The sequence below is a fragment of the Anopheles arabiensis genome, chromosome 2, assembly GCF_016920715.1.
Source record: "Anopheles arabiensis isolate DONGOLA chromosome 2, AaraD3, whole genome shotgun sequence".
Lineage (NCBI taxonomy): Eukaryota > Metazoa > Arthropoda > Insecta > Diptera > Culicidae > Anopheles > Anopheles arabiensis.
The window spans coordinates 1,372,246-1,397,651 of NC_053517.1; the positions used below are offsets into that span (position 1 = coordinate 1,372,246).

Here is a 25,406-nt window from a genome sequence, read left to right on the forward strand (position 1 = left end):
CAGAATGGTTACGCGCTTGGTGGATGAATGGATAAGCGCAACAAATAAAAGGCAAAGTTGTTTCACCATTTTCATCACCCACGCACCTGCGAGGGAGTGGTTATTATATTTTCAAGTGATTTCTTCATCATGAGCTACACAGAAATATTGCCCCCTTTATGGGTGGGCTTCAAACAACGGGCGTGTAATGTTTCGTCCCTGTACGAGCCGCTTTCCGCCCGCTAACGCCCGCTCCTTGGTGAACGGGAACTTGATATTTTAATTAAACTTGCCAATGCCTCTCCTTGTGAGAGGCATCCTCCGTTGGTGAGAGAGAGAGAGAGGGGAATGCGAGAAAGCGCTGAAGTTGGGGGGGGTTTTTTTATAAACATCACGTTTAATGAATTAATTTGCATATGTGGCCAGATTTGTAGTCTCAACCACCCTCTTTTCTCCACCTTTTCTCCTAAGGCAAAAGTACATACAGGCCTCGACGGGGCGACCCGCACTTCACGGTAATAAAGGTGTTGAGTTACCGGTTACTGCGATGTTGTTCACCGGAGCCTACAGCCTACGATTTCCACCACGAGAAGGACGAGGAGGGGTTGGAAAATTGGGACCATTTTCAGCGCGTGGTCAGATGCGAACGACGACAGTTGGCGAATGTTTACCTTGCGAATGTGTGGTCGACTGGCCGTCGGAGCACATTCGCTCGGGACCGCCGACCGTTTGCCGAGTTCTGGTGTTGATTTTACGTTGCGCGAGCATAACGCCTTGCTGTGCCTTGGGCTGTGGCAAGACGACGCAAGCATATCATTAACTCTGTGTTGCTTTAACACATTTCCATTTCCGTTATAAATTATGGTAAAACAAACACCATAAAAATAGGCAGCAGCATCCCGTAAAACAACCTGTAGCAAAAACGGGAAAGTAAATAACAGGAAGCTCCCGTCTGCGCAGCGCAGTATTTTACAACCAAATGCTGTTCCCATCGATTGACAACACTCTTTTATGGGTGTGAAACAAGGTGTACACATTATTGGATGTTGATTACCCTCGTGCACTCCTTTATGGCGAACGGTGGTTTTATGTTTGCTGGTGTGTTTTACCATACCACGGCCACACATAAACGGGTCACAGCAGGAAGTCATTAGCGCTTGAGAGCCACAAAATTGGGTAACAACTCCATTTAATTGGCCGTCCTTCAGGGCTGGCATCGTAAGGCACCCCGTGAAATGGCTTTCTCATCTTGAGAACCGCCTGGATGAGGCCGTTGCGTCTTCGCACACGGGGCAATAATCGGGCAAGACACAGGATCACAGGATCGTTGCAGTTGACCTTGCTTGAACCTGAAGCTCCGGGTGCGTCGTGCTGATCGATCGAACACGCAAAGGCACCGTCGCAGATGGAGTGTGTATTTATGTACGTGTCGCCATGGTTACCGTTATGGGTGGAAGTCGAACGCTGCGCGAGGAAAGGAGAAAGTAAGCGCGTTTCCCTTTGATTTATGGGCCAACCTTGCAAACAACACGCTACTTATCGATCATTGGCGGTTGTGAAATGGTCTCACGTTGGTTAACGATGCAGCAGAATGCTCTGTGGCAGTGGGGAGAGTTATGGGGCCGGGCGGGCAGCCTGCCAAACGGGACGCATGTGTACGTACACGTGTAATTCGGTTGCCGGGACAGAACAATTCCCCGTTCCCGTAAGGCGTACGCTGTCGTCAAACGGCGTTCATTGAATCCATAAATAAATATTGCATCGTAACCCCGTTGCTTCACGACCCGCGCCGGGAGGTGGGTCCGTTCGAGCGTTTAAACTTAATTTGCCCATAAATAGGCAAGCGCTAGGGCTGCAGAACGTCTCAAGTGCCTTGCATCCGGGGACGCAATACACACACACACACACATACACACATAAGCCAGGAGAAGCATGTGTGGCGGTGGCGGGTTTGCAAATGTTTTGAGCTTGAAGCTCGGCGCTTCGAAGCTCAGCGAGCCGTAAGTCCGGGAGAGGCTGTGGATTTAATGTCACATAATTTAATGGTAGCAATAATTTACAGGCAGATTTTCCAGCCCATCGAGGCAATCGGGACCGGAACCGGAAGTTCGGGTCGTTTGCAGCCGATCGACGAGCTGCTGCAATGGCGGCGGACCACTTCCGGCGGTACAAGGCGGCCGAAAGACGTACAAGAAAGGCGTGTAGGTAGGAGTGGCAAATTTATGTCCGTTCTTGTGCATGGCCAACACCCGAAGGGCTCTAGTCAACGCCTTCGTCAACAAAGCCATCCGCTGGTTCAATCCTTTTTCCGGCGAAGGAGTGCTCAAGAAGCGGTACTCCAAAACTTTCGTTCAACGAGTGATTGACGGTGGCGTCAACTGTAGCGGAAAGGAGGGAAACACCTTCAACAAAGATGTGTAGAGAAAGAGAGAGATAGTGATAGAGCGTGGTAAGGAAATGACGAAAGGTGGTAAAATTGCACCATTTTCATTCGAGTCGAATCGGCAATCAGGGAAGCGAAGAAGTTTGCCTAGATTGCGTCGTCTTTTTTCCGGTTCATTCGGACTTTGCTAGCTTGTGCCCAAATATGCCCTCCCCCCTCCCCTCCCCCCCCACTAAATGCCCTCCCCGTCTCGTCTGGCAAATAGAGCCCTCGCCGTGCCGAAATTTTCCCCGAAACACGTCGAGCGTAATTAGCATGGAAATTATGGAAAGTTTTTCATTTTCCACATTCAGCAGCTTCTGTTTCTCTTTTTTTTGTGTGTGCTTAATTGCAAGTCTATTTCAGTGGGGGCAAGGGTGGGAGGGAAATAATCATACTACTCAGGTGTGTTTGTGTGGGCTGGTGGCCCGAGCAGGTGGGATAAGAGTCGAGGGTTTCCGTCTTGCTCAAGAATGGACCGGTTTCTTCCACTCTCATTCCCTCAGGCAATGCTCAAACAATATAAACTTTTGCCTGAAATCAAATTGCTTCATTTCGTTCAGCTAGCGAGGTGCAAGGTAAAAAGTGCTTTACTTAACGCAACCATCGAGCGTTAATGGAAAAAGATTTCGCGCAGGAAAAGCTGAATGGTTTCTTCCGCCAGCAGCTTCATTATTCATTGTTTGCTGTTGTGGAAAGTGTTCGGTTGCAACCGTGCACGTGTAAACCAGTGAACATTTCCTCAAAAAAGTGAAAAACTTCCCAATCTGTACAACCCTAGCTATATTGCGCACAGTTACATGTAAATAACGCACGCTCTCTTCGAATAAGCACGTGAGAGTTTTTGATAACAACAATACACGAGCAGCTCGTTGCCAATGTTGATAATGCTTCTGTGTCGCTGAAAGGCCCTTTTAAATTATGTATCTCAACGTCAACATACAATACTGCCCATACTCGGTCCCGCTCGCTGTGTTTATTTAATTATCTGTTCAGTGATTAACTTTTCCTTCCACAAAACAATCTAACACACAGCAAACAACCACCGAACATGGAATTGTTCTTGGTGAGCCATTCGATAGAGGAACTGAATTTGTGGCAAATAAAAGGGACGTGGTGCGCCATTATCGTCTATTGAACCTAAACTCTCCACAACCCATGTTGCATGGGATGAATAATGAAAAACTGCTGGCCGATACACCATTGTCTCCGATTTGAATGGGTTTGCGGCACGCAACTGCAGCCTGTCTGACCCTACATCGCTCGATACATAAAGTAGCGAAGCGAGTCAATGATGCCACACTCCCTCTGCCTAACAGACGACAGAAAGCCTCTTTTGCCAAACCGACGGTGGACGGTGTTGTGACGTAGCAATCGAACAGGAAACGGCCGCACTGGAATAACAGCATAATAAGAAATATTAATGATATGGTGGATGGTAGCGGAGATTATTCTTTCCCTTTTGCTCCCATTTTCCCCCGCAGCCAGTCTATTTGGGTTTCGATGGGCAACATCATCCACCTGTCTATTGCCTGCCTGCCCGGCGATCGTTTGTAAACGCCTGCGAAAGTAAGCCACGGAAGTGGAAAGGATTTTTCGAGCCGGCCCCTCTCGAGTGGCCCAAAACGGAGCGGAAGCGGGAGTGAAAAATGTTTATTACGTTTGCCCGCTTAATCGGCCGAATGGATGCCTGCCGGGCCAGACACACTCATGCAGGCGCATGTGTGTGAGAGAGAGAGAGAGAGACAGAGCACGATAAGCGGTGGGTGAAAATAGCACCGCTGGGAACGGTTTAATCGTGCAGCTGGCAGGAGCCTGTCGGCCGCGGCTGCCGAGATTATATCCGGCAGTAAATGAGATATTTTGGAGAGCGTAATTATTAATGAAACTCATGCGTGGTCGTGCTCATTTCGTGCACTGCCGGCTGTTCCTAGGCCGTCTTGCATCCCGGTATTCAATCGGGAAGGATTTGCCGCATGGTTGCTGATGGAAAGTGAGCTAAGAAAATTGATTCTAAACTCACTTAGTCTCTAATCTGGTTCCTGCACACTGTCTGAACTATTTGGGAAAAGCGCATGTGGTATGAGATCATCAATTGCTAGACATACTGAAATACATTCTTACAAACAATCTAACAAATGTTCAAGTGAGCCCGTACAATGAATGCATAATTGTTAAATCTACTCTTTTGCTCTTGATTGTGATTGGAAAATAGGGTAGAAAAACTATCCATGGGCCGCGGCGTACGACCCAGCATGTTCTGGCAATTTCATTCAGCCCGTTTGCTCCACAAAAACACTCCACACTTCAGGGAAATTCACTCGATATACGGCTGAAAACAATCTGACAACAATTCATCACGGCAAAGCGGGAACCGAATCCCAGAGAGAGAGGCTCGGACTCGGACTGAAAGGAAAGCCCTCTTTGAAGGTACATCGTGCAAAGGTGCTTCACAACAGAGCTTTAGCTGCAGAGTGTGTGCTGGTTTTTTCATCTTACGCTGTCCAAGCTGTCTGGAAGCGCAAGAGTGTAGCCGCCCAGCATCAAGCATCATCGAGCCGCCCTACGGGAAGAGAGCTCGCTGGAAGAGCTCAAACTGTGAAACTAGACTCGATGAAGCTATTTATCCGAGTGGCATTCGACATGCATCGGCGCTGGCTAGATGGATGGTCAAGAGGCAAAAAGCACCGGCCCAGAAGGGCTGCAACGCCCCGGCAGTGTATCGATTTGGAAACTTTCATCAAGACTGACACGGGTCCGGCGAACGTTGGACGTTTAAACATTCATGCCGTTCTCGGAATGAACATTCCACATGAACGAGAGTCCAGAATTTACAAAGATCACACCACTGCTGGGATACGCAAATTGTGCACCGAGCTCGTCGGACCTTGGGTGGAATGATGAGTGAAAACAAAGCTTGTGTGTGGGTGTGTGTGTGTGTGCGTCTGGAGCCCTTTTTCAGGGTAGCAATTTGTTAGCATACGGCACTATGTGGCATGGAAAATGTTGTGTTTTCAGGAGAGCTTTTTCTTTGCATTCGGGCCTCATCGTCGGGCGGGCAAATATTGTACTTGTGTTTGACTTTTTGATTGACTACGAGTGAAGGAGTTTTCTTGGAACGCAGGAGGTCACGTAACGTAAGATCAGGCATCAGCTATGCACATGTGTAATGCTTTGATTGTTTTTATGTGGAGGACAGCTTTTGAAGTCCCAGCAACAAAATACACACCCTGTTGTTTCTCTGCTATTAATGATAAGATAAACTTCCTACAGGCGTAAGAAATTGAACACAACTGGTGGTCAACCACCAGCAACTTTTGATGTTCTTTGACCCAATGACCATCGGTATGTTTTCCCAAGGGACGGCTGGGGGAGTCTCCCTGCCTCATTTGATCCGCTCAATTTGTCGCCCATTTACTTGGTTCATATCGAAGCATAATCTTTTGCAGCATCCAGCACCCAAGAGACCAGCACCACCTGCTGCATCGGCGGGAAAGTGAATTTTCAAAACCGGCAAAGTTTCCTCACATACGTCTACACCAACTCCCAGAACCGCCGCCAACCCTTGTTTGTAATCAAATTTGGTCGCTGACCTTTCCCACCGGTTGCTGCTGATGATGTTCGTCATTTAAAATGAGTTTCTTGAAGAAAGCCTTAGAAGAACGAGGCTAAAGTCGGCCGACATGTCTTGCGTGTGTGGAGCCATTCCCACACGCTGGGAAGAAGTTGGGCCGGGTGGATAAATTCAATTACAAATTATTCATCCTTCTTTTCCTCTGCCGGCCTGCGGACGGCTTCTTACGTTGGTCCACGCAACAACGACACAAGATGTCGTTGCACGGCCTGAGCGACCGGCGATGGCTAATGTTTCGTGCAAATCTGCACCAACATCATGGCAGCAGCACCGGAACGAGCTTCGACATCACGTATTGATCGTCTTTTATCTCGGACCTTTGACAAGTCAAAAGGCCCACAGGGAGTACTGCGAACCCGCTTCTTCTCTCACTCTCCACAGCCACCGTCTCGGGCTTTGAAGGAAATTATTTAATTATTTAATCACGCCACATGAAGACCAGCCTCGCCGGCAGACCTGCAGGGAAAACTTTCTCGTGCAAGGGCGCCTCTAAGCTGCAGTGGCTGCGTTGGCTCATTCATAATTTAAATAAATTACACCGAAATCGCTGTAAGACGGCTGCCGGGCTGCAGAAACTCGGGCAGTGCTTTCAGCGTTGTCGCTCTACGGGTGTGGAAACCATCAGCACTGCTTGCCGGGTTGCGTTCACGTTGCGTGAAAGCAAAGTTCGAACGATGCAGTTGGTGAAAGTTTTCGGGAGGGCGAAATTCATCTTCTGAGAGCCATTCGCATAGTGCAGGACGATGATAGGTAGCCCGGTTTCTTACTCATCGACGACCATCGCGGCAATGAAGCACACGAACAACGAATCTTGGCAGCAAACTTTTCCTTCGGTCCTCTCTCTCTCTCTCTCTCTTTCTCGTGTTGTGCCGAGCGTGGCGACCGTCTGCACTGGTGATCTTTCATGTGGCTTTTACACTCAGCACACACAGGGTAGGAGCAGCCGGTGGCAGGTCACAAATGTAAGGATGATACCGTTCTCACAGTAACAGAAAGGATAAAGTTTGGTGTGCATCGCGTGCTCCGAAATGGGTGCAATGGCCCGGCATCACCGGCGGCACGATCACTGCCCGTGTCATAAGATAGTTTCGGGAGACTCGCAGCGAGAACACACCTTGCCACACACCTTACGTGAGCAGTGTGTGTGTGTGTGTGAGCAAGAAGTGCGCTTGCTAATGAGACAGCAGCATTCGTATGATGGTCGCCAACCACTCCTAGCCAACCACTTCTACTGGGCGCTCACTTATGTGATTGAGAAAATTTGACAAAACGTGGATGAATTATGCATTCATTCGGGCATCCATCGTCCATGAAAATGGTACCACTGGGCGCGCGCGCCATTGCGGCCACACTGGTAGAAGTAAAACTTCCACCGGCAAGCGAGAAACCCGTCGAACGCATATTGTTCCCGCCGCAGCGTGTACCGTAAGAAGCAGGTCCTTTTGTACCCACGCTAAAGAGGTGTAAGGGTCCGGGTTGGGGATTAGAAGAACAATGTCCGTCCAACTTTCGACCAGGTCCAGGGCGGACGAAGAACAAGTTTCACCAGCTCGCCTCGAAGCTCGGAGGACAAAGGATTCTGTTGGTACGGCCGGACGATGGCGCTCGTGATTCGCTGTTATCACGTCTTTTAGCTATGAATTGATGGAGATTAGCGATGAATGGCTGTCGATGCGGCGATTAGTGCGGTGGATGTTCTGTGCAGCAGCAGCTTTGCAAGACGTTGATCAGCACTCGCCCGGCTCAGCGTTTGTTGCAGGCAGCAATTGGACATAATAGGATTTCGGGGGAAATTCACGTGCGGGAAAACTTTCCTAAACTGTGGGGCCTTTGGCGTCGGCAGTGCGGGGGCTGCTAATCGGACAGAAGCTACACGAGTTTGCAGTCGCATTGTTCGCGAACGGAGGCGGAGGAAAAGTTGGACAGTTCGTCAGTTTATCATACGGGCTGATTGAAAAGGTGGTTCTAATTTGCCGATAGTGGTACGTTGCGTGTAATGGACGGCGTGGCTGATCGTCCCATTGTTATCTATTGTCGTACACGTAGAAGCTTACACCGGATCAAACGCGTAATTCGTATGAGCTAATTCTTGAGTCTCGTTTCCCTGTTTGACACTGCCATAACTGCTTTGTTCTGTATCGTTTCAGCCATTACAATAACAAGACGGATTGAAGCAATCTGCGTGTACAAAAACCTCCATTACTTCCATTACTATCCCTCATTGACCGCAGATTGTAACGACCAATTTGAACGGATTCGCTACAGGTGCCCCGCGTTCGGTTGATCCAAAGGGTAAAGCAAAGGGCAGGAGGAAGATTTAGTGCAATTAATGAATTTTAATCATTGTGCAGGTAATCACGACGTTGTGTTGTAACCGCGCGGGCCTGTTTCCTCAGTAAAATCAACCTCATTATCATTTGCATCGTCGTTGGTGGTGTTGTCATCTCGTACCGCTTCTGAAATTGCCATCGTTGAATGGGTTCACCGAGTAGGCAGAGTTTCCCCCCTGTGTAAATAGTGTTGGCGTTGGCGAAACAACACAAGCACCATTCCAAACAGAGATGTCGGGAAAGGTTCGGGCTTTCGGTCGCACTTGTTGGGAGCGCTGGGAAAGCTGACAAAAAGCTCGATTTTGTGAACAAACGGTGAGAAATTAAATTTTAATTGCTCTACTGGAGTGGAGTGCCGTGGGTACGGTGGGAAGGGCGAAGGGAGAAGCAAATGATTATCGACACTGCCTGCAAACCCAACTCCAAGGCCCCCGTGGTGATTAGCACCAGTAGAAGATACTTCACACTGGCAGCCACGCACAGATACAAACATGTATCTGCGTGGTCAGCTTGGAGACAGCCAGCTGGTACCTTCTGCCAGTTGTGGTAATCAATTAAAATCGATCACTCCCTCATTGCCCGGAACGGGGTTCGGGAAAAATCGGAATCATTTTCCAATGGATAGGGGTTTCCGGTCGGGTAATCGATTTGAGACGCGTTGATTGAGTTTACACCTTTACTTTGGCCAGCATTCCGGCTGTCGGATAATGTGCAGGCAGTGTAAAGTCTATCGCCACCGTCACTCCCTTTTGCTGACCTTTCCAATATCATCGATAAAGCCCAAAGTTGAAGCGGGTCCGGAAAGATATCGACAGCTACCAACTCCAATCAGCCGATGTGTCGGGCAGCAAAAAGAAGCAGCTCTGGCGATAGCTGCCGGGCCACTGTGCAACCCTTTCCGAAATCAGTCCGGGCTCGGGGGAGTTGTTTTCGTATTTATGAGTTATCATTCGCAACCCAACCTAAACGGTGAGCAACGGCAGGAGCCGGCCTCTGTGAAGTGAACGGAATCGATAAGAGGTTGCACGCATGGGAAACTCGTAGGCGGAGGTTTTAATTTTCCCCAAAGTGATCCCAGAGGAAATCTTCTACACATGCACACACGGCGTCGTACCTACACGCTAGAAGGGACTTATGATATCGAGTCTGGAGGCAGACAACCGAGACGGGGGTTGGTCTGAATTATTGAAAAGATCATTACACACAGAGATGCGAGAGGAAATTATCTGCCTCGTGTGGGGTTGGGTTTGGGCTTGAAAATAGGTGAAAACTATTGCAGGGACGGCTGATGGCTGATAACATGCCAACGGAAAAGCGGGCCGGGCAATAAATAATCAGATGCCGTCGCTATCGGCACGCATTAGTAAATCGGCCCACCGTGATATTCGAGATATTTGACTTTCCGCTCGAGGAGATTAACTCGTTTTTGATGGGGTGTCTCTAGAGGGTTGCATTTTTATTGCTGTGGAAAATCTGAACAACCCATTGGCGAAATAATATACAAAAAATGGATAATCTTTGTGATTTCGGGGGGAATTACGGTTGCACATTTGTGCTTGTGTTGTGTATCAAGTTATATTGTAAATCTATTATTTAATATTTCCATCTACAATTGCAGCCCTCCAATAATGAAATATACGGAACGAAATAAATTGAGTCCCTGCACCACAGGACACAGAACAAACATATAAATTCCACAAATTTGAGTGTCACGCACGCCAGCTTAAAAAAAAAGAGAAGAAGATTAAATACAGAGGCCTTTACTCATCAGTGCATAAATAAAGCTACCGAAAGCCATTTATATCAATATTTTGTTTCCGAGAAAAAAATCATATAAAGTTGCCCAACTCCTCCACAAAGCCCATTCAGATTTGTATCGAAGCGCCTAAATGTATCTTTCGACAAAAAATAACGCCCAATCGTGATCTGATTTGATTTGGCTGTTCTGAAATTCGAATATTGGAGGCACTGCCAATCTCGATTCGGATTCGGAAAAAAGAGAGAGAGAGTGAGAAAGAGATAAAAAGAGAGAGATAGAGAGAGAAAAAGGGACAAACGCATACGACTATGACGATTGATACAAAATCAGATTTAATGTACACGGGTGAAAAACTTGCTGTCCTGGGTACCGTTGGCACTCAAAGCGAACCCACCGCGAAATGAATCGCGACACGTACCACGGGTGGTGGACGGTGGGTGGTACAAGTGCGTCAAAATCCATCCCCATTTTGTGACGTGGTGTTAGCGATCGCTACGTGAAAATAAAATTTATACACACACTCCCACACACACTCATAAAAAAAGATCCTTGGGGGCAGCCCTATATGGCTTCCCATTTTCAACAAAAACATATTTATTGCCACGTGACCTGCATATGGAGAGTTTGGTTGAGTTTTAGTTTTTTATCTTCTAACATATACCCCACTCTCTCTCTCTCTCTCTCTCTCTCTCTCTTTCTTTTACACACACAAGCTTGGACACATTTTATATTGGTTGATTTGGAGCCGCCATCGATGTATGTTTGCCAATAACCAACACTGCCATGGCCTCGGGAGAGGAAAATTGGCTTTTACTGAAACCCTGCCACCCACCCACCTTCATATCCTCGCAAATGCACACGATTACGCCGTTTCAACGGAAGGGAATAAATCAGATTTTTAGGCAGAACGACACAACGGCTGGCGAAACAACCCCACCTCCGATCGGCTTCCACGCAGCCCTTGCCAGAGCTGCCTGCAAAATGTTGCTAATTTTTATCCCATCGTGTTTGGTTGGAGTTGCGTGCCTGATTGGGGTGGGTCGACGGGGGGCTGGAAGGGTTCGTGCCGATCGGTGAAATTGATTACAGTAAATGAAATTGCTAACCGGGAGGCACAGAGACGGGAGCTTCGATTGATTGAAACCGAATGTGTCGAAAGTGAGGCACCGAGGAGCCAAGAGAGAGAAAGAAAGAGAGAGTGCGACGCAGTGAGCTGTTGTTGCCGAGGAAAGTGGGGAAAAGAAAACCCATTGCATGTGGATGCGATTGGGCGGAAGTTGGGGGTAAATTGAAAACGAGCAAATAGTAGTTTTCCCCGGGAACGTTAGGGCCTCCCGAAACGATTGCTATTTCCATTGAATGACGAAGCTTTCTGGAGAAACGTTTTGCAGAGTGTGCTTGATGACACTTTGCCCCAGTGTTAGCACCATGAAGAGAGGGAAACAGATAGAGAGGGGGGAATGAGATAGCGAGTCGGTTTTTTTCATAAGGATTTCATGCATGGTGTTTGTGTTTCGATGCGGGCCCAGTTCAAAGTTATCAAACAAACCCACCCTGTCAATGGTAAACATATGCTCCAGCCCTCACAGTGGTCAGCTGGCAAAGTGGGTCAGTGTATAATTAAGTAATCAAAGTTTCACCACACAACCATGCAATTCGGTTTTTTTCCAAGTTTTGCTTATTTTCCAACAGTGCAACATTGATATCAAAGGCGAGGAAAGCCGTTCCCAAACAAGCATGCAATGCGTCGGCAATGCAATGGGATGGCAACTGTGCACGATCGTTGTGCGTGTTCTGAGTCTGGGATTATTGTTCTCCAACCTATGCTACAGTTGCAGGGCATTGTAATGCTTTTTAATTAAAGGAATGGAACCAACACGCTCCATTAGACTGGTTTGATCAATTAAAAAGGTCCCGAGCTCCAGCGGGAAGAGTGAACACAGCGTACCGAGTGTTTGGTCCCAATTTTCGTCAACAAATCATTCACACACCTCGAGGCAAAACATTTTCACCATCCTTCTCTTCCTTGCTCCTTGCTTCTCCAGTCCCGCAAGTGTTAATATTCAATTCACTCTGTCGTACATCATCACCAGCATGTCGCGTGTCGTCGTTTGCTACCTTCGGGGCGATATAGTTTATCGTGCACACTTCCCTACGGGCGGCTTTTAGCACTGGCTTCCTCCCAAACTCCGACCAGTACCAGGGTGTGTCAGTCTGGCTAACATTCTCATCCGAGAATTGTTTTCTTTTTTTGTTGTATTCGCTACGTCTCTCTCAACCGATTCCGAGAACGATTTGATGCAAACGCTTTTTCCCGTCGCTTTTGTTGCGGAAGAAAAACGATCCTCGGCACGCTGCCATGGTCCTATTTCGGGGCAATGTATTTCCGGGATTTATTTGTTTTATTTGCTTGCAAACGCCGGAGAGCGATCCATGCCATTCAGGGCATGGGGCTTGCCCGGGCCTTGCCAAACCTGCAAGGCTACAAATTCACACGACAGTTTCGGCGTACAGTTTCGCGGTACGCTGTGCCGGCAGTATGTACCGGACGGCTGGCTGGGGACAGTACGGGTACACGCGGTGATAGTAACTCGTGCTCGTGAGCAGTGCAAAGCAGTCGACTCGTCCTTTGGCGACAGATAAACCATCTTTTCCACTGCGTTTTCCACCGTGATTGCAGTGGCGGGTAAAGGAAGGTCTGGGCAACGGCGGTGGGCCCGCAGCGGCGGTCCTACGGAAGCGGAAGAATTATAGTCATACCGATTGAAATTGTTTCTGATCGCATCCATTTAACGTCACCAACCCGGAACCCTAGCCGCGCTCCCCAGCTTAAATAAGTGTGCGTGTGCAATGGCGCATACGTGTTGTGCCTGCTGTTTCCAAACGGGTTGTCGTGTGTCTTTCCCGTGTTTTTTTTGCTTCTTCTATTGCTTTGCTGTTTTGTTTATGTACACCCAGCAGCAGCAGCAGCAGCAGCAGCACCAGCAGCAAGATGGCAACCCGCGACGAACTTGGAAGGCAAACAGATTTACCCGGAATGGATCTGTTTATCGCAATGGCGCAATTGCCAGCGCTCAACTTTGGAACGCAAGGCTTTTTTTCTGCTTGGCTAGAGGATGGGTAGACGCGGGCTGCGGCAAAGTGCCACTTTCAATTGTAACTTTTTGCCGAAACTCAATCCAATTGCCTTTGCTGTTCCGGTGTACGAGGAAAATGGGATGGAAACTGGGTAATGGGGGATTGGGAGGGCAACCAAACTACCAACGACGACAACGATTTGCTGAAGGAAAGCGGTTAATTGGCCGCCCCGGAAGTGGTGGCGTGGAAACTTGCGAGCTCATTCGCCCATCACAAACAATATGGACGAGCATACAGTGGTTTTCATGTCTGTTGTAGTCGGAGAAAGCTGCATAATAAATTTGAAATAGAAACTTCGCTGGAAATTTTACTCTTCTGTAATATCTTCAACTTGTCTTTCGACTGTGGTTAAAGATCTATCTATTTAAAGCTCAATTTTTAAACGCGATCTTTGCAATGAGGTTCATTCCCAACCCAACTCAAACCCGACTACTTACCGTGGTGATGCATTTTAAGACCGTCGGGCCGCTGCAGATCCCCGCTCGGTCGTCGCTCAATTCCGGCAGCTGCACTGGCACTGGCACTGGCCGCGGCCTCCACCACCTGGCACACGTTCACGTTGAACGTCATCAGCAGAAAGGTAACGAGCAAAGTTCGCGAAAATACGGCCGATGGTGTGGAAATGAACGGATTACAGTCGCTGGCGATGCCGCCACAGCCACACCGGTTGCCCCGCACTCCCGCCTCACGACGGCGGCCACGCGATCTGTTGTTCTTCAGCGCCATCATAGGCACCATTAGCGAGTGCCCGTTGGCAAATCGTTTCCTGCCGTCGGCGGCAAACTCCCCACCGGCGCACCAGACGGGGAGGGAAAGAAAATTATCACCGAAAACTTTGCCTAAGGTCCCAGTTGCGGTGTCTCACTCCCTCTCTCTCTCACACACACTCTATTCTGGTGTATTTCTGTACACTCGGTTCGCGTACTGTGCGTATTGTGCAAAAAGGATTGGTTTGTGTTGCTTTGTTTGTTACCGGGACCTTTTTCACGACCTTTTAGCTATTTTTCACTCGTCACTACTCACACTCACTCCTTGGCTGTTGCTAATTTTGTCACTTTTCTGCACTGCACTGCACTCCATTTTCCGCCTATTTCCCAATGACGTCAGGTTCTGTGCCGTTGGCGTTAATGTTGTCTCTCTTCACACTCGAATCCATCGTACGGCTCGCTTCCAGAATGTATTTTTTCTTGCGTCTTTGGGGTCTTTGTCCTGTAATGGGACACAAGCATAATGATAGATGCTTTGAAAGAAACAAACAAAAAAACCTACGCCCTCTTCCATTTCCCACCCCATCCCACAAAAAGGCCACACTCATCCGGTCCAACTCAAGCGAAGAGAAAGTGCAGATTTTTATTAGATTCGTTCAAGTAAGTGTTATTGCGACGCTTTGTTTTCATCTTGCTTTATGTCCTTTCGTTTGAAGCTTTCGTGCAATGTTTTGTGGGACCATCTTTTTCTGCATTTTTTTCGTAAGTCCACGCGGGGTTCGTTTGCTCGCGAATTTGGTTTGGAAGGAAAGAACCTGTGTCTCGGCTTAACTCGCGCACCCGATACGGGCTACCTCCCCGTTTGAGGCTTGAATTTATTACCTTCATTAAAGATATTTGTATTGTGTGTTTTATGCTCTATTTTGGCCTAGCAATTTGCATGCTTCCATCCATTCCGGCCCCCGGGAGAGGGTGTAGTTTTGGTGCGAGGCTCGAGGTGTGCCTTCTCCCATACCCGGGCGCTCCATTTGCCTGCGTCAAGTTCACACTTTTTTCCCTACCCTTGCGTCACCCAACACGTTGACCTTTTCGCAATGTTTTTTTTGCTCGTGCAAACGGCAGTAAACAGCGGAAAAAAGCCAGCACCGCAGCACCGTGCGCTTAGCGCACGGCCTAGCTATTAATAATAATACATTTTCACGCTTTTGTTGGCACGCTAGGAGTTTTTGTAGTAATTTTTTGCGCTTTTTTATCGCTACCACCACCCAGGGCAGCGCTACAAAGGAGCAATGTAGCAGTGGGAATGATAAAAAACGAACGAAAGAAATCTAGCACCCGGACTGAAGGGAAGCATGCCTGTTTGCCATTAGCACACGACAGGCGACAGAACAAATGAACGAGAAGCAGAATAGAGCGAAGTGGCCGCCAGTTATCATTGCCAATCGGTGTCTTAACTATCGCAAAAGTGCTCACTTTGGAATGAAAGCTCGACCTCCACAATCAGGTCGGTTCATTTGTGTCTAATCGCGAGGCCTGACTGTATGTGTGTGTTTGCCTAAGCTAATATGCCTTATAGAAACATAAACCAAATTGCTTTTGCACCAGTTCGTTAGTATCGAGCAGCTCCGAATACTCCCACAAGTTGCACCGGTTTTGGAGCACGTGACAAGAACTCGAACCGAAAAGGCCCGGGCATATAAATAAAATAAATCACAATCTCAACTGAATTGGTAACCATTCTTCCCATCCACCAAACCGCTGTACCTGTGCTCGAAGCTGCCGTCACGGTTCCGTGGCAGCACCGTTTCGCTTCCGCTTGCGACTTCCGCTGCTACTTCCGCTTCCGCTGCCCGCGATTGTGACTAATGGGTAGCGATTTTTCCTTCTCACCTTTAGCTCCGCTTTCTGTTGCTCCTTTTTTCCTCCCTCCTCCTTTGTCTTGGACCGGCCAGGGATCGGCAGCTCTGCAGTGACGGCTCGTTGCTCGTCCTTCCGGGACCGCAAACTGGAGCGCGCGCGCGCGTTGGTGTGAGATGGAAAGCAATACACGGCCTGCTCGTTCACCGGCAAAGTGGCCTCCACCCTCGACCCTTGACAGTGGTGGACCCCTTCATTTCGAGCACTAATGGGCACTCGTGGCCGTACGGCGCGACCCGGACCACCGGTTCGCTAGCGCTCGGCAGCATCCTGTCTTTGCGATCTTTAACGCTCACGGCACTTCAATTGCTTCAAATATACTTAATTTAATTTCATGACCACTTCACTACGGGCGGTACGATTGTTCACTTCACTTGGAGGCTGCGCTGTGTCTCATAAATACAGAACCACACATCAACCGAGGTCTTAGTGGAGGTCCTTTAGTGCAATCACTGGTTGAATTTGTCTTTTGTGCACAATCGAATCAATCGAATTTGTACTTCTCCAGTTCGTTACTGCTGCCAGATGGTTCGTCCTTTTTGTGGCTGTTGATGCTGTTGCAGAGGTCAATGCATTCGCACATCGGGGCTGTAGAGAGGGAAGAGAAAAATGAGAACGACATTATGAGTGAAACAAAAACCACACTACAAAAGCGTTAACCTCGAATATGAAACCCGTTTTTTTTGCATCCTGCGTGTGTGTGGTTTGCGTTCCCACCCATCGCAGGGGTGGTGGATAGGGTGAGTGGGCAAAAGTTTTTAATTAAAACGCTTTCATCAAGATGGTCGAGTGGCGAAAGATGAGTCGAAATTTTCATCAATTATTTCGTTTTAAAACGCTTTCCATGTCTCGACCGTACACTGCCGGCGCGCACACAGCTGCCACAGCCGGTGGTTCGGTGGTTCGGTGTTCCCAGAGCAGAGTAAAAATTCACTCCCCCTTCCTTCGCGTCCCTCGCTCTTTAATCCCTTTCCTTCGTTCCACGTCCAAGCACTTGGATTTATGTAGGCCTCAAAGGTCTCGGAACGTATTACGGCGTTTATTTTTCGAGCTGGTCTTTTTTTTTTCTTCTTTCGTTCGCTGCAAACCCCAAGGCAATGCAAAAAAAAAGACACAGTTAGACCAGAAACCAACTGGCTTGGGAATTACAGCGGCAGGCGAGCTTTGGCAAACAGCTGATGGAAAATGAAAATTAATCTCCATTCGGACGCATTACCCTCCATTTGCGTCCCGGTTCGGGCGTAATTAATCTCCAAAAGGATTAACGAAATGGATAGAAATCAGAGAGTGGCCAGAGCACTTGGCAAATGCTCGGAAGTGGGACTGAAGTGTATTTGCCGGCGTATGGCATTGTGTAGCTCCCGCACGGTGCGCGGAAGGAAAAGCTTAAAATAACATCATCATGAAGTATTGCTTGAATTGCTTAATTGCTTAAAATTTTAGGAACGTTCCTTTTTCCCTATGCTACATCATTTTACATTTAGTTTACCACAAGTCTATGGCACCGTTTTCGATGGTCCAGGTCCACACACAACCACACAGGTATCGTTTACAACCTGGATTGATTGTTTTCTCGCATATGGCGCACGCTCGCATTAACCACAAGTGGATGAAATCGTCCCACACGGCGCTACCCATTCCCCATCATTGTGGTTTCTCCCCCCTCCATTCCTTCCCTGCTCTCCCTTCCCCCGTCAGTTGCAAGGTGTCGGATGAACAGCAACCAATGCCCGAAAAGCACTCAAGCTTAGAGTGTTACCGATAACACAATGGCGTTATTTTTCCTACTGTTCCGCAACACTAACGCACACGTTGCCAAACAAAGCCATGGACCGTGCAGAAGCAGCAGAAGTAGCAAAAAAGGACCACACCGCTTAAAGCTTTCCTCCAGCCAGGGGCCCGACGCCAGCCGGTGTAAGCTATCGGTCCCATTTTCTACGCTTCTTGGTGTAATGTCTCAGGAAATATGCTCAGTCAGTGTTGGCACGTTTGCGGTTGCTTCCGTCGAATCGGAATCGGATTACACAGCGCTGTGGCGAATTCACCGTTTTCCACCAGCCGTGGGTACCGCTTGTACCAGTGCGCAAACTGCGACGGTGTGTAACAGTGAGGAAATGATTGGGAAAACATTGTTTTTAGATTATACAGGAGCAGCTTTTTCCTTTCCCTGGGTCGGTCCGCAAACACCGCCACGAACACACGCTTGCATGTGCCGAGTTGCATTCGACGACGGGGCCTTTCGGGGAAATCGATTTTTCTCGTTTAAGCTAGACCGCTTTTCGACCAGCACACGGGGAAAGGTGGATTCTATTTTTCAACACCACACACCTGGCAGAAAGCTGCCACACCCGCATCAAGGGAAAGGGAAAGGGGAAGAGATTTATCATGACTAGGGAAGACGAAGGTAACGAGCATGCTTTTCATCAGAAACCGAACGAGAGGCTAACTTCCTTCGCTTTCTCGCTCTCCACAAGAACGTGCGATGAAGGATGATTTACATGTGAAATAAATGTTGTGAAGTTTCCGATTATTTGCTCCGCCACATTTCTCACCAAACCGAAGGGGATAATGCTTTCTCGCATCAACACACGTAAGCTTCCGCCGCTGCTGTCTGCTACATGTTACAGAAACACACACACACACCCACAGAAATGTGGTATAAAAATCCTTTCTGGAGGAGAACCGATCGATCCAAAATACTTCCTTCGAGAAGGTGTGAAGAAACAAGAGCAGCAAGCCAACCCCAAAACCATTCATCCATTGGTACAGTTTTGAAGATAAACAAAATTTAAATGAGACTCCCGGACAAAGCAAATGGCAAGGAAAACACCCCACCCCCCCCCCCCTCCCGACCACTGCCGATCGAAACCGAATCATTCGGTCCGGTTCTAGTCGGATTGATTGGAAAATCTTAAATGGAAGAAATTGGATTTGTTTTGCATCCCACCCACTGGCGCGTCGCCGGAGAGTGTGTGGAGTGTGGACGGACGCGTTTGAATTTTAGATTAGACTTTGATGAAGCGTATCATCCAAACATGTTACGGTCAATTTGCGTTTTCGGATCCTTTTCTTCTTCTTTTTCTTCCTTCGCTGTTTGGTCACTGGCCACACTTTGGCGTACTGGGGGCGCTCGCATTGGACGCCATTTCGGAAAGCAGTTTTGCTGCTGGTGGCAACCACAACAATTACAAACAACACTTTGACGAGCAAACTTTACTCTTTCGTGTGCAAAACTCGTTCTGGTGCTGCTGGTGGAGAGCTTTCTGGTGGATTGACTTCGTGCCGAATCGAGCCTTCCCGTCAATTGTAGCCACAGCGCTCCCCTTTTCGGTGCAATCGTCGAGAAGAATTTCGAGAAGAAGTAAATAAACAGTCGTTCACAGCAGCAAAAAGGCTGCGCCGCCTGCCGGTTGACTTGGCAAAACTTTGTTATCTCGCCATTACGAAACTAATTGGGAAAGTTATTTGGCCGTCTGGAGCTACCGTTTGACATTTTTCATTCGTCAATTCCAATCCATCGCTCGGCTGAACTTTTGCAGCGGCGGGGTTTTTCGATGCCAATCCAGATCCGCGCAGCCAGGCCTGGAAAATCATGATAACTGTCTCGTTACATCCATAACTCCTGCGCTCTTTCTCTCTCTCTCTCTTTCCCCAACGGTGTGCCGATTTCAGCCCAGAGCTGCTTATCTTGGTTAATGGTGCGTACAGAAACGATCTCACAAATGAGGGTAATTTCGTGTGAAAAAGCTACTCTTCTACTAAAATTGATTTCTTCCTGGCAGCGGGCCGGTCCTGGGGCTTACATCACACGTTTTAACCGACCGGTAGTGCCAGGGAAATGGGCACACAGACCCCTTCTGCTTTACGGCTCCTGCTCGGCCGATTCCGGAAACGGCTAAAAGGTAGCTAATCTTCTGAGTGATTTCACCCACGTACTGGAATGAAGGGGATCGAGAGCCATTTGGCGTGTGCGGTGTCGTCGTAGCCACTTTGCCACTTTGCCGCCCCGTAACAGGCTCTAGACTCGTTTAAGATAATTCTTGTTTATTAATTTGCCATCCGTACCATTCTATCGCTGGCTAACAAACAGCTTTCGCTCTTGAGTGCCAATCTTCTCGCTCCCTTATCGTCTCTATTCCAGCTTTCTTCTTATCAACCATCTTGCTGTGCCGCACGGAGCATGTAATAGCGCAGCTCATTATCCTTTTTTCTGTATTGCTTCTGGTAGAACGGGGCAGAATTGACGATTTCGATTCCATTGGGCTCGGTCGGGCTGATTGCATTGCGAGAGGTAAGCGAACAACCCGCGTCCTCCAATGCTTGCTGTGCATATTGAGTAGGACCGTCGAAAGGGGAGGGAAAATACGCCCACCAAGGGGAAGAAAAAAAACGGCCGATTTCTTCGATACGCACAATCGAAACCGGATTGCGTGCGCTGCAGACAGATGAAAGAGCTTCAACCCGACGTTGGGATGGATGTAAACGAATATTGTGATTGCTTTTCTTCAACAGCCTACAGGAACAATTGGCTGGGTGGCTGCAACTTACTGTTCGGGTGATCTATGAAGGTATAGGAATCGCTCGGACCCGTTCCCCGTATCGATCTATTTATCTATCGTTTTGTAAAACTATTCAAGAGTTGTGCGGTAAGAAATTGGTATCGTTTGATCAGAATGGCTGCGATGGTCGTATCTGTTTGCATAATTTTAGAATTGTTTCCAGGAAGGTGAAGCACTTTTTCGACGGCACATGAAAGGAAATCTAACCGTAGCCAAGCTCGAAATTTTTGTTTCGAGGGAAAAAGTTGTTTATTTACTTTCAAGAAATCAATAATCCAATGACTGTTTGGAGTTCAGACACTCAAGTATTTGTTTCCCTTCTGTTGTGTAAGGTTTTGTTTCAAGTGTTTCTGTTTGTTAGAGACTTTCTAGATTTTCCTGGTGGAAAATATTGCAAATTTAACGCATTGAAGGGCCTTTAAACATCCATCCAAAGAGATAACGATGAAGTTGTATCTCGTAATATTACTAAAATTTATTCTTAACACTTGAAACTTATTCATCATCCCTCCAATGACTTCATTAGGCCGCCTCTAGCACTAACTACATCTCTACCGAGGCCTGGAATGCAACGAAAATTCCTGGCAACCGCGGGAGAGAAATGATTGACATTTTTTAAGGATCTTCTCAGAAACCAACTGAGGCCAACCGGTTCCACGCGAAGTGCATCTGCCCAGGAAGGCGGACTCCCACCATCACCGATAAAAAGACGACGCTGGGACGAGATGCTAGTTAAAGCCTCGGCTGCCTGTAAGCAACTCTGATTTTTATGATGATTTCCACCGTCATAAATTCACGCTGCTTTCACGCAGCGTGGCAGTAAGTCGGCTGGTCGGAGCAGCCGTTGTCGCTACGGTGCCGAAGTAAGGCCACTGCGCCCCTGCTGAGCAGCGGACGGGATGCGATCCAGTGGCGCCCGGGAGTACGAGACTGGATTGCAAAGTGGATGCTGCTCTCAGCACGACTTAACCTGACGAAAGGCTGCTGTGTCCCGCGTTTTCCGCTGACTTCCTAAAACAGCCGCACACGAACGGAAAGCATGTTGCAAAAGCACACGCCTTCTGCTGCCATTTGTGCTCTCAACGTGGTGTATGACACAAATACATTCCTCTCGAGACTGGAAGGAACTTTGGGTACATTTACTGGTTGCTTCCAAACATTGCCCATTCCCTCCCCGCGTTCCGACGATTTTGCTGCTTCTCCAACGGGGTCTCACTCGCGATCATATTTCTTACACGGCGCTGCATTATATCTAAATTATGTTTTCGTCGTTGATTTATGGTTCCGAGGAGTGGAACGATCGTGGGTGCGCTCGGTCTGCGTGTGTGAGTGTGTGAACGATGGTCAGGCGGTAAAGTGCCAAGCGGCATAATATTTCCCAGAAGTCGAGTGAAGACGGTGCTCGTCGTCCCCGACGCTTTATGCTGGGGGTGGTGGTGTTTCGCTTCCACGTGTCATTCCCGTCGTCTCGCGGGAGATACGAACACATTCAGACCACCACCGTCACTTCCACCACCACTGCCAGCATCAGTACAGCGAACTTCATTTGCCACAATATCGCGCAGGATTGACGCAGGACAAGGGAAAAACGACGAAATCACAGCCCCAAGTTAGCGAGCGAGCAAGTGCAACTTGCGAGCGGCGTTCAGAGCATCGGAGGCTTTTATCGTGTGTCAAACAGCCCGGGCCATGTTGGGGCTTCCGCCTCTGCTACTGAGCAGTAAAATGACACTCGATGTAAGCAGCCACGACGAGGCGGGTCGACGAAGTGACGATGGGTGGAGGAAACAGAGCAGAAAAAAATGGTACCAGCAAGTTATTAAATGGCTCTTGCAGCGGAGATGGAAGCCAATGACTTTCGTCCCCGTTCCGTCAGAGCAACCCACAGCTACGCTGTCTTACAGCTTTGATCTACAGCAGACCGTTTCTTGGACAGGCTTCTGCTCCCAGTATACCCTATAGTCTTAGCTTCCACGTACAGAAGGAGCCTTTGAGAGCAGCACGAAACATAACTTGCGATCGAGGAAAGCGATATAGGACGGAATGACACAGAGAGAGAGAGCGAGTGGGAAAGCGACGAAGTATCGCTGGAATGGTAAAACAATTGTTCGTCCTACGCCAACGCCGATGCCTATCTCGAAAGCGTATTTCCGGAGTGCAAGGACACGGTCTGATGGCTATTCTCAGCGATAGGCAGGGCCGCTAGGCGTGTGCGGACGAACGAACAGCCAGCAAAAGAACAAAGCTCAACAACGAATCACACTGGATTGTGACAATGATCTGGCTGACAGGGCAGCACTAGGCTGACGGCTGCTGGGGCTACTACTACTGCTCCACGCCCTAGAACCAACCAGCGGGAGGTAAAAGGTCAACTGAAGTCGCATAAATAAACATGAAGCGCAGCCGGAGAGCACGGATTTCCATTAGGTTGCTCGCTTTCAGCACACTAACCGCGCCAGAATCGCCGTTTTCGATGATGAAAAACGGAAACAAACGGGAGTATATGAATGATAACAGACCATCGACGTGCCATCTGATGCGAATGGGAAAGAAACATTGAAAAGAAAATTGAAGAACCGTACACACAAACGACGACAGCGATACTTCCTGGTATGGGGGAGTGCGTTCAGTAATCTGCCGCATGTTCGAAGAAAAAAGCCCAAGCCCATCGGACCGAACCATTGCTCATACACGGCCGAAAGCAAATTAAGAGGTGATGTAAACATAAATATTCATACTCCGAGGAGGGGGTCGAACGCACACGCAAACGGCACGTTCCGTCGATAAGCATCGTGCGCGAAGGGAATGATAAAAACAGCTCACAGATTTGTTCGAAGAAACCCGCAGCCCACCACCACCCCGGTCCGTTCCGTTTGCGAGGAAGAAAGAAATGGTGGCAGAGTGAATAAATATTACTGGTGACCAGTGTAAGAAAACAAACAGGAACAACAACTTGAGCGGAAGAAAAATGAGTGCCTCTCGGTGTCGGAGAACGCCAGCCAGCGGAAAGTAACTGCGGAAAAGATAGAGGAAACAACAAAAAGCAACCCAACCGAACCAGCCCGCTCCATTTTAATGCGATGCCAGCATAAGGAAAAAGCTTTATGAATAAGTTTCCACTCTTTTTGTTGGCCAACAACGGGATCATCCGTGCTCCATTCCTGCTGACAGGAACGAAGGCTCGAGCAAAAAAGTCACGACGACCCATGGACAGTGCGTTGTCGCACTGCAAAGAAACAGAGAGAGAGAGAGAGAGAGCAATCCGGAACATAAATGGCAGAAATATGGCCCCCGAAGTGAATGTGGCCCGGGGATGACAGCGCAAGGACGAGTTGCATCGTGCGCTGATGGATTATGGGGCCGTCTCGAAGGCTAATTGGAAATGGAATCGCTTTTACAGCGCTTGCCTTTTTTCCCCGCTTTTTACGAAGAAAAAAGCTTTTGCAAGTGGATTTAGCAGAAGCTGAGACGTTGGCAGGCAAGGAAAAGCTCGCATGATTGTTTGTTTCACGTGAGTAATGTTCGGTACGTGGTGATATGTGCGTGATGTGCTTTTATCCCTGGCTCCCGGGGAGCTCTACCTGCGAAAATGGAATAAAATTTAAATCAAACGCAAACAAGAAAAGCAAAGCATAAAACATGGACCGAAGCTGTTGGACTTCTCAGACAAATACAGTGAAACTGGTGACGTCTCACACGAAGAAAATGGCTTCGCACAAACAAAAAATACCGGTCTGGATTTTCAACTGGTCAGCCGGAAACGGGAACAGTCATAACGCCCCCAGACCCCACTGGGCGTGTGGTGGTGGTGATGGTGGGAAAGGGCGAGACTGCAAAGAATAAGGTAATAAATTTTCATTTATAGCTTTATTATTCCTCTTTTATTGCTGTTATCCTTTACTTCAGCTGTAATCTATTATGTCCATCCGTAGAGCCGGTAATGGTGTGAAAAGGCCATAACTCTTCCACAGTCCGGGCTTTTCCATGCGGGGCCCGTTCCAGAGCGCTCGTCAGTCGACGCCTAAAGGATGCGTCCAGCATCTCAGCTTAAAGCTAGTCCACGAAGCATCGAAACGAAACAGTTTGTAAAAAAATTAAGTGCGCAATTGTCAATGAAAGTGCAGAAGCGAACAAGTGCTTGGAATAATTCTTCCATTTAATGTAATTATTTTCCGTTGAGCTGTATTAACTGCACACTATTGTAATGGAAACGGTGCTGTGAAGGGCTTGTTGGAAAGTTGCTTGGCGAGCTGAAGGCAATCCATTGCTCTTTCCATAACCAATCGAACATGGTTGCGTTAACTTTCCAGCACAACAAAAAAACAAACTTTTCTACCCGGTCCCGCGAGGAAATGTAATCGTCTGGGACTAAGAGGAAAGATCTCCCACCGGAAGTCTGCATTAACTTTTTGCTTCATTAGCGACGCAATGCGCGATGCGATCAGTTTGCAGTAAATCGTAAGTACGCAACCCGAGCGGTAACCCCACCGGCCCAACGAAATCAACATCGTAAAAGTGCGTTCACAAATCATCACAAAACTGCATCGGTACCGGCCGGCTAGCTTGCTCTGTGAGGAGCGGTTCCCTCGGTTTGGCTTTCGTAAATGGCTTACAAAACGCTTCCACTTGGCTGAAACAACAACTTAATGAAGTGTAATAAAGAGAGCGAACAGGAAGGCCGGCGGGGAACGATGGAAAGGTGGAAGCTATTATAATAATTGGACCCCGGTGGTGAAGGTGGTTGGATGGATGTTAACGATACTTCCTTCCTGCCCGGCCCGGTCTTGGAGTGGAAGGAGGAAAAAAACATTTACCATTAACACACCGAGCGCAGCAGTGCGCGAGAAAAGGGTATGTGGCACAGTTTTTCACACACTCTGTACGAGTGCGGCGGGGAAATGATATCGTTAAGAAATAACATTCATAATCTTGCCTCGCCCGAACCAGTCAACAGGCGGGCT

At 48.3% G+C, this 25,406-nt stretch overlaps 1 protein-coding gene across 8 annotated transcripts in view; it reads right to left on the minus strand.

The window, feature by feature from the left end:
• The window catches only part of LOC120893765, a 135,595-nt gene that overhangs the window by 55,331 nt on the left and 54,858 nt on the right, over positions 1–25,406 (minus strand). For 7 of the 8 annotated variants that reach the window (XM_040295859.1, XM_040295858.1, XM_040295857.1 and 4 more), the window contains exons 3-4: positions 15,860–16,474; positions 13,700–14,471 (exon numbers count right to left, since the gene is read on the minus strand). In XM_040295859.1, the coding sequence (XP_040151793.1) occupies positions 13,700–14,000 (301 nt within the window). In that variant the 5' untranslated portion in view covers positions 14,001–14,471; positions 15,860–16,474. The other variant, XM_040295856.1, reaches the window with a different exon arrangement.